Source organism: Notamacropus eugenii, chromosome 2 (genome assembly GCF_028372415.1).
Source record: "Notamacropus eugenii isolate mMacEug1 chromosome 2, mMacEug1.pri_v2, whole genome shotgun sequence".
Classification (NCBI taxonomy): Eukaryota; Metazoa; Chordata; class Mammalia; order Diprotodontia; family Macropodidae; genus Notamacropus; species Notamacropus eugenii.
In genome coordinates this window covers 379,073,214-379,082,502 of record NC_092873.1, presented here as the reverse complement: position 1 = coordinate 379,082,502, position 9,289 = coordinate 379,073,214, and the positions used below count along the sequence as shown (strand labels likewise).

At 50.8% G+C, this 9,289-nt stretch overlaps 2 protein-coding genes across 17 annotated transcripts; both read right to left on the bottom strand.

Annotated features, from left to right (window-relative positions):
- Nucleotides 1-1,136: 1,136 nt before the first annotated feature.
- Nucleotides 1,137-1,991, bottom strand: LENEP (lens epithelial protein). The gene has a single exon (XM_072647172.1). The coding sequence runs from the start codon at nucleotides 1,543-1,545 to the stop codon at nucleotides 1,351-1,353; it is 195 nt and encodes a 64-aa protein (XP_072503273.1). The 5' UTR covers nucleotides 1,546-1,991; the 3' UTR covers nucleotides 1,137-1,350.
- Nucleotides 1,992-2,088: 97 nt separating this feature from the next.
- FLAD1 (flavin adenine dinucleotide synthetase 1) lies at nucleotides 2,089-8,316 on the bottom strand. Of its 16 annotated transcripts, none has more exons than XR_011975330.1 (9): nucleotides 8,017-8,259; nucleotides 7,796-7,852; nucleotides 7,305-7,494; nucleotides 4,509-5,253; nucleotides 3,854-4,001; nucleotides 3,161-3,324; nucleotides 2,861-3,050; nucleotides 2,424-2,497; nucleotides 2,089-2,328 (listed from the first exon to the last, which is right to left on the bottom strand). XR_011975330.1 is itself a non-coding variant. In XM_072647164.1 (9 exons), the coding sequence occupies exons 3-9, from the start codon at nucleotides 7,365-7,367 to the stop codon at nucleotides 2,193-2,195; spliced, it is 1,455 nt and encodes a 484-aa protein (XP_072503265.1). In that variant the 5' UTR covers nucleotides 7,368-7,456; nucleotides 7,792-7,852; nucleotides 8,017-8,254; the 3' UTR covers nucleotides 2,089-2,192. The 16 variants fall into 16 exon arrangements, 13 of the variants coding, with proteins under 13 accessions (XP_072503265.1, XP_072503264.1, XP_072503259.1 ...); XM_072647164.1 differs by having other exon boundaries at nucleotides 3,161-3,259; nucleotides 7,305-7,456; nucleotides 7,792-7,852; nucleotides 8,017-8,254; XM_072647163.1 differs by having other exon boundaries at nucleotides 3,161-3,259; nucleotides 7,305-7,456; nucleotides 7,952-8,249.
- Nucleotides 8,317-9,289: the final 973 nt, after the last annotated feature.

Sequence of the window (9,289 nt, the reverse complement as noted above, 5' to 3'; positions counted from 1 at the left end):
TTCGGGACCTGGAGGTGGAAGAAAGAGGAGTAGTGGAGAGAAAAACAACCTACTTCCATACTAAGCTGGGGAGGCAGGTAGAAGGTTTTATTGTTCTCAACACTAGGTTCATAAAGAAAAAAGAAAAGAATATATTTGATGTGAATGCAATAAGAGGAAGGAATGGAAATGGGGGGAGAGAAAGACACTGCTGATTCCTAACCATATCCCCTCCAGCTGCCAGGTCTCACCCTCCCAAGTGTTTACTCCCCCAGCTCAAATTGCATATTGAATTTGTCTCCCTCTGTCACTGCTTCTTTTTCTGACTTTTTTTCTGTCTCACAGACCACAGCTTTGCCCATCTCCACCCACCACTTCCCCAAAGTCCCCTTTGCCAAGCATCCCATTGCCCACTCCATTCCCCTGGCATAGGTTCCTTTCTCAGCCCCCTGTACTCAGACTCTACCCCCTCCCCCTCGTTCTTTGGGCCATGTCCCAACTCCAGCTGGGTGGAGTGGGGTTGGTCATGGGGCGGGAGACAGGAAAAGGCCTGGTAGAGGCAGGAGGCCAGGGCCTGAGTCACAGGGTAGGCTAGGGCAAAATGGAGGCCAGGCCGTTGTGAAGGGAACAGAAGGGGTAGATTGGATTGTGGGAGCTGCTTTTCTCTTCTCCACCATCTTGGTCTCCTTTCCTATGTCACACCAAGGACCAGTACTGGGGTTCTATCCTTTTTCCTACATTTTGACAGAGAGGACAATAGAATCCAGGGTCCTGAGGGAGAGGTCTCCTATCCCTGGCATTTTTGCACAGGAGAGTGTTGTGTGCTATATCTGAGATAGGGAAGCTCTTGAGTACAGTAGCAATGCTAAACAGGGAGGGGCCCATAATGTTGTCATTGGTGCCCCCCACCCCCATAAGGGTCATGCTTAAAAAAAACAAACCCCGACAAAAAAATAACCCCCCCCCCCACAACCTGGCATAGGATAGTGTATTTCCTACCTCCTTTTTCTTATGAACTCCTACCTTGCCCTCCCCCTATCCCCGATCACTGAGATCCTGCTTGTGCAGAGAATTGGCCCTGACTGTCCACAGGGGCTAGAAATCAAATGACCCCAGGGCTGGAAGAGGCTGGAAGCCCACACAGCTCACAGTAGGCATTGAACTTCACTCATTTATTGGTACCCTCAGGTAAGCACAGAAGACACAAGGAATCTCAGAGATGAAGGAGGCACTAGAAGGAGAAAAGGGGAGGCTCAGAAGAAGGAACATTGCCAAGAAAGCTAAAGTCTTGCCCCCAATGTGCCCACCTGAGAGTGCTGGGTATGGTTATCATGGATGGGGGTGGGCAGGGAGAATACCTGAATACCTGGGCTAGTCTAGCAGCTCCTTAATACACCAGCAGCAGAGAAGAATATAAGCCACCTCTTTCAGGAATCTCTGCAGTACCCCCCAGCTTGTACCCATCTTGGTGACAGGCAATCGGAACCCAGCATCATGAATGGCCTGGCTGAGGGAAAAGGGCAAGGCCTGGGCTACGGGTACAGCCCTTGGTTGCATGGGAATCATTCTCAGTGGGAGAAAGGGGGCTGGTTCCCTTGGCCTTTATAAACATTCTCCTGCCCTGGGGACTGGGTGCCCTCATGACTAGCCGTAACAAAGCCCCTGGATGAGGCAAGGGGAGATTCTGGAATGAGGAATAATAGGTTGTGTCAGCCTGGGCTGGGTGGGAGTTGGGAGGGAGTATCTGACCCCTTTTCCCTCCCCTCACTGTGTAGGAAAGCCCTGGGCATCCTGCCAAGCTACCCAATGGCCCAGCTCCCTCCTCCCTTCTCCCCAGGTCATATATCCTCACGTGGAACCCTGCTGATGTTGGCATCGAGAAGCATCAGAGTCAGCTCAAGCCTATCCAGACCCTCTTTTTTCACAAGCCCAGCCCTCATCCTCCTAATTCCCCTGTCCCTGCTCAATGTCAAGGATGTCTAGGCACAGAGGAAACAGCCCAGCTCTCTACTTCTGGGTCTTTGAGGGTGGGGCTTTGCTGAAGCTTTGGGGAAGAGAAGGGGGTCCCAATCATATCCATGGTAGCTTTGACTACAAGAAAGAATGAAGTAGCAGAAGCAATGCACACAGGCACCATTTATTGGTCAGCACTGATGGCAGGGCTGCTGGGACTGGGGGACGGCAGAGCAGCAGATGGGGACAAAATCCCAGGGTCAGGTTCGTGAATTTCGCTCCTCATCTTCATTCTCCAACTGGTAGGCTGGTCGATAGGTGGGGCATCCCCCAGGGCCTGGGTACTTCAAGGCCACATTCTTCTTTGTATTCTCCCGACTTCCAAGGGAAGTGTAGCTGGAGACAAGGAGGAAAGATGAGGTCCCTGTAAATACCTGATTTCCCATGTTAGCCCTCTCTTGTCATCCTCCCCCACAACCTCCAGTGCTTACCCCCAGTCATATAGGATACAGTAAGGAACAAACAGCTGACGGAGGAAATCCCAGATGTCTCTATATGTCCAGTCCTGGAGAACAAGTCATTTCACTGAATAGCTGGCGCGCTACGTTTGGATCACCTACGCTGCCTCCCTTTCCACTTCTGGGAGAATGGATAGATCCAAGCATTTCTACTCACCCTATTCCCCACCTGATCCCTAGAGGGAGGGGCAGCTCTGCCTTCTGATCCTCTACAATGCTTGAAATCAAGCAATTCATCCTCAGCTCCCTCCCCTGAGTTTTTAAAAAAGGGTAGGATTCTGGTCCTAGTTTCTCTCTGATCCCTCCTGAGTTTTCCCAAAACATCACTTATCTTATTCTACATGAAGAAAAGATGGGAGTCTCAGGGGATGGAAGGTGGCAGTATGAGTTGGGAATGTTTTCTCTCTCACCAGTAGTGGGTTGATGCGCATATACTGGGGCCAGTCTGGGTCAGTGGGACTGAGGGGACTGAGGCTTCGGGATGAAGGATCCGTTCTCCTTGTGCCCATCAACACAGCCTCCAGCTGGGGGTTCTGTGCCCTAAGATCACTCAATGCCTGCTTCATGTCACCCTCAGCCTGTAAGACTTGCAGCTTATACCTGGAGAGGCCCATAAACCACCTCTTGAACCCATAATCAAACAACTCCCCACTCCTCTTAACCCCCATAACCCTCAGCCTTCCCAGCCTGAAATTCCTGATCCCCAGTACCTCTTGGCTGTCTCCTTCAGAAACTGCTCCAGTTCTGGGAAGGGGGAGATGCTACGGATGTAGAGAATCTTCAGCGGGACCTTGTGCTCTGGGAATTTCCTTTGGGTAGGTGATGAGAAGGGTCAGGAGGACCCACAGGTTCCTCCATTTGTGTAGAGTGCCCCCTAAAACAGTGTATGTACACTAGCCTCTCCCCCACCCCATCCTGGAATGCCCTCCTTTGTCTTCTTATATCTAAATCCTGCACATCCCACCTCTCAAGGTCCAGCTTAATATTTCCTTCCTCCAGGAAGCCAGCCCTAGCCTGATTTCTCCCAACTTGTTAAATATTTATCTTCTACAGAACATGATCCAACATTTGGTTAGTGAACGTGTTTTCACTGCTCTTTGGTTGTCATGTACTCCACTAATGTCACATCAACAAGACTGTAAGCTCCATGGGGGTAGGGCTTGCGTCTAATGAACCTTAGGTATCTTCCCTAGTTCCTGCATAGGGCCTTGCATGTACATAAAAGACACTCTACATACAAATCCTCGTTGAACTGATATGAATAGACTTCCTCCTCAACACCGACACACATCCAGGAGGGAGAAACAGAGTGAATGGACCCAGGAAGGAGGGAGGGGAGCCACTGGTGGTAAGCAGTGGGGGAACATGCATCTTGGGAGGGCCTCTCCCAGGACTTGCAGTACCTCTGGACAGCAGCGTGGAAGAGGTGTAGAAGGGCAGTGCAGTCCTTTCCCCCGTTGAAGCCCACACAGAGCTGGGTCAGGCTGTACCTCGACAGGGCCTCCTCCATTGTCTTCAGGGCCCCTGCTACCTTCTTCCCCAGGGGAGTTCCTGCCAGGAATATTGGGAGCACAGGGGAGACATAGGCATGAACAGTCAGAGGGGATCATGCAATGATTCCTCAGGACTTTCCCAGCCTCTGTACAGCTTAACATCCCTTCCACTGGATCCCACCCCAGGGGCTAGAACCAAGTTAGTTCTCTGAACACTAGAACATACAGAATCTGAGAGTTTAAAGAAAGCTAAAGAGGTCATCTCTAGTCCAGCCCTTTGCCTGGGAAGCATGCATTTTCTCTATATGCATTCCTTCCCTGACAAGCAGTGGCTTTCTGAGAAATCAGAGGCAGTATCCAAAAGCAGAGTGAAGGTCTCACTGCCTATTCACTAGCACTATTTGGACGGAAAGGAAAACTACAGGTAGCAAACTGCACCTCTTTTTACAAGATCTACTGGCTACTGAACCCATTCCTAAGACAAATACAAAAACTTCTGCCAGGGACAGGAGATAGCCAAAGGAATGCAATGCCCGCTTCCCATCCTCCACAGCCTTCTTCTTACCTGACTGGGCTAACTTGTACACAGCTTCCCCAGCCTTCTCCACTGCATTGGGTACAAATGGCACCAGGGCTCCAGGAGGTAAGTGAGCAGTCAGATAGGCCTTCGCTTCCTCCACTGCTGCCTCTTCATCTGAGTCCAGGGTCAGCTTAACCCGGTAGTAATTACTGCTCCACTCTGGATAGGAACCAATGCCAAGTCTTCGTCCAAAGTGAGCCTGTGCTTCTGTGAGAATGGAAGCAACTGCCGATTCCTCCACTGTCAGGTATAACTCTCGAAGGTGGAATTGCACCCCTTCATTCCGGAATAGACTTGATAGCCCCCCGAGTACCCGCTGCTGCAGTTCTGGAATGCCTGGGAAGAGGTAGACATTCCGGACAGAAACCAAGGGGAATCGGAAGGGGACTCCAGTTTCAGGGTCAGTACCATAGTGCAGACAGGCAGTGGAAGGCACCTGAACCAGCTTCTCTTGCCCAGTGCCCCCCAGGGCTCTCACAGCTTTTTCCAACTCAGGATGGGGCTGGAGTTTGTCTCCAAAAGCCTGGGCTACAGCCTCAAAGGTGATATCGTCATGAGTGGGTCCAATGCCACCAGAGGTGAGGACATGGGTGAAGCGGGCAGAGAAGGAAGCCACCTCCTCTGCAATGGCCATCACCTCATCTGGTACCACAGAGATCCGGGACACCCGTACACCCATGGAGCGAAGAGTCCGGCACAGAAAATAGGTGTTGGTGTCCTGAGTATAGCCCTGGGGAAAGTGGGGGACAGAGAGTAAAGAGATTTGATGTTTTGTTTTGTGGAGGGAGGGTAGCTACTCCCACGTGTTGGAAAAGAAAGTCTCTTTCTTGGAGGTACCATAGAGATAGGGAGATGGGAGAGAGAAATGAGTGAGAGTGGATAATGGAAAATCATTTAGGGTTAAGATTTGGAACGGAGTCACTCACTGAGTCAGATCCATGATGCTCTACTTAGCCTTATACTCTTCTCTTTTGGTGAGACTGTCTAGTGTCATAGCTTCAAACATCACCTCCATGAAGATGACTCCTCAATCATTTATTTCCAGCACTTACTACTCCTTTGAGCTCTCATATCTTCAATTGCTCCTGAATGTATCTACTCAGATGTACTGCTGCAACTCATTAGGTCCAAAATAAAGCTATGCTTCTCCTAGAACCTGCCATTGCTCATGAATTTCCTATTTCAGAATGACGTAACTTTTTTCTTTCCCTTCTCCTTCATTTCTAATCAGTTGCCAAGTCCTGTCTATTCTAAGTCTCCCAATTTTTACATGGCAAATCTGACATTTGAACCCAGTTAGTCCAGTGCTCTTCCATTTTCACTGCTAACATCCTGAATTAGGTCCTCTTTCATCTCTTCTGGCCTGCACTGTTACCATGTCCCCAATCTTCCTTCCAGGCTCTCCTCTCCTCTACCCATCTTACACAGGACACTCAGACCAGTCCTCCAAAAATAATGCTCAAAGTGGTCAAAATCCTTCAGTGCCCTTCTACTTCTCACTGACTACAATCCAAATTCCTCATTTTGGCATTCGATTATCTGGCTACTTTGCTATGCACTACCCGCCTACATGTTTGTATTCCAGCCCAATCAGACTATTTACTGCTCACTGAATTGGACTTGTGTTTCTTTATCTTCAGTCCATTGGTCAGGCTGTTCCCTCCCCGTCAGGTCCTCCCCACCATTTCTACCACTTTCAAGGTTCAGCTCCAAAGCTTCCTCCATGCATCTTCACTTAGTCACCTGGAAGTGATCTCTTTCTTTTTGGAGCTCCAAACACAGTGAATCACTTATTCAAATGGCACTTCTTAAAGGTCTTTAGTTATTTCAACAGGAGTGTAATTCCCCTTTCACTTTTTACCTTTAACCCCCTTTATGTAAGCTGTCTTCCCCATTAGTAACTACCATTTATATGCCACCTTCTATGTGTCTGGCACTGTACTAAGCACTTCTACAATTACTATCTTGTTTGATCCTCACAAAAACCCTGGGAGATAGTAGCTATATTATCCCTATTTTACAGTTGAGGAAACGGAGGCAAAGAGATTCAGTGATCTGCCCAGGGTCACACAGCTAGTAAGTGACTTTGGGTCTTGCACTGTGCTACCTGGTTGCCATTAGAATATAAGCTCTCTGAAGGCAGGTAGTACCTTGGTTTTGCTTTTATTACTATCCCCAGCACTTGGCATAGTGCCTGGCACATAGCAAACACTTAAAAAAGGCTCCTTCCTTCTTTAAGTATATAGACAGCTTTGCATTTCCCATGCTATTTAATATGCAGTCCTACATATACAGTAGGCGCTCAATAAATGTCTGTTAGATGAATGAATATATAACCTACCCCCACCTCCACAGAGTTCCTTTGGGAGTTTTACTGAAGCCAGGGAAAAAGAGAGCTGAGCAAAATGAACAGGGGAGTGAGTTAAGTAACCAGTTTGGCAAAGGGCTCAGTCACGTTGTTAGGTGTGTGGCAGTGGGAGGTCTGTGTCATGGAACCTGCAAGTTTAGAGTAAGCGGCACTAGAGGAAGTTCACTTCCTCTTTCCCAGCTGGACTAAGCTGAACGTTTCTCCCCCTCAATTAAAATCAATAAGCTATCCTCCTGGGAAAAGAAAGAGAGAAAGGAAGAGCTGCCTAGGGTCCAGGTCCACAACTGCATCCCTGCCTGCTGAGGCATGCTCCCGGGGACTCCTTTGCCGCAGGTGCATGCTGGTGGGGTCCCCTTTTCGTGTGGTACACACCAGAGCAAGTGCACACGCACACCCCCCCCATACACACCCACCTTGAGGATTTCATCTCCGATGATGATGATGCCAGCAGTCACATTTTTCCTGGGGGTGGCCATGGTCCAACTTCTTCGATCCTGTAGTACCCTCCAGTAGCCACCCAGGCCCCGGGCGAGCACTCGGGAACATGAGGGTCCCGCCAGCTCTACTGAAAATCAGGAGCTGTGGCTCAGGTGAGGTATCAGCCTGATGGGCGACAAGACTAGAATGGAAGGAACTAAAAGGAAAACTGTGGAACGGTGAAGGATCCTTAAGTTGGGGGTCGGAGAATCAAAGAACATCCGCACTGGGGATGACTTTAGGGGGTGATCTAATACGACTCCATTATTTTGCTAAGGGGGAAACTGAGGCTCAAGGGGGAGTGACTGCTCAGTGGCACACTGCACACTGTGCTGCAGCAGACTCCCCTGGAAGCAAAGTGAAGAAGGGCCTTGGAGTAGGGAAAACACAGCACTGGGTTCGAGTCCCAGCTCTGTGACTTACTCACTGTGCGACCTTGGATGAGTCACGGAACTCTCTGGACTGCGGATCTCCGTTTCCCCATCTGCAAAATAAAGGGAGTTTGGATCTTAGGCGTGCTGCGGGCGAGCTCGGGCCGGCGCTGGATCGCGGCCCGACGCTCCCTTCCCCACATCACACGCACCCTTTTCAGAGCCCACGGCACGCTCGCTGCCAGCCCTTTAAACGTCGCTTCGGCGTGTCGGGTACCTGTGTCCTTAATCGCCCGGTCCCTGGGCCCCGCACGCGGAGACAATGCCTGTCCTTCTCCGGGCCCGACAGCGCGCTTTTTCCAAACTGGGCCCCCAATCCCGCTCGGGCCGCGCTGCGGGTTCCCTGCCCACCAGCCAGGATTTCTCCGCTCTCACCCGCCCCTTTGCCCCTTCCCCACTTGTTTCCAACAACTCCCTCCCGGCTGTCCCGACGCGGCTTCCGTAGCTAGCGTTCCTCCTCAGCTAGACAACCGCTCTGCGCCGATTGGCCCGGGCTTTCCCCGCCCCGTTCAGCCCCCGGAGGCTTCATTGGCGCAGGCGGCTGTCCCTCGCTTGTCCCCGAACGGAGGGCTGGAGAGGCGCCGGCTTGTTGTTGGTGGAGAGCACGTGGCCGTCACGCCCGGAAGTGCTGGGACGCGGGGTGGTGCCCTCATTCCTCCCCCTCCGGCCAGGTTTCCATAGAAACTGTCTTAACAGTGGGCCTCAAAGAGCTTTTGGTCTGCTGTAGCTGAATCCCGGCGGGACTAAAGGACGCAGTCCGATAGCACAGGCCACAGCTCTGCCCGCAGTAGTTGCGGGGTGAAGGTGCAGTGGGCACGTAGCTGGTTGGTGGGTGAGACGACATTTTGATTAGACACCACCACCTTCTAAGGTGAGGGCACAGCACTTTTCTGTGGATGCTTAATAGAGGATCAGGGCCCGGCTAGTCCATTGCCTCTAAAAGACGAACATTTCTTGGGGAGAGGGAGGAAATTCTGCCCTGGGCACCTAGTCAAAACACGAGAATTGGAAGTATCTTTAAAAGAAAGCTAATACCTTGCCACACCCAGCTATGCTTAGCAGCCCCGGAACTTTCCCTGCAGTGTCAAGTACATAGTTCACTTGTCTTTTATTTTTAGGGCCATTTACAGGTAAGGCCCTCTCCCTAGCCTTCCTAAGTAACCAGCGTTAGAGCGCTTGCTATAGGAGGCCTTGTTTACGCAACACTAGTAAGTGGAGCTTGTAGCCTTAAGGTAACAACCACGTGATTCATTGGGTTGTTGCCTCAGTCAAACTAAAACCTGTTAAAGGCTTCAGATTAAAGAGGCCAAGGTCTCCCACTGCATCCAGGGCCATTGGTTGCCTTATCTACATCTGGCCCCTGGACCCAGATGGCACCGGAGGAGAAAGTGAGGCTGGTGACTTTGCACAGCCCTCCTGTACTTAGATCCAATTCACTTGCATGTCATGGCATCACCTCCCTGATGTCATGGCCCTTTTTGAGGACAAAC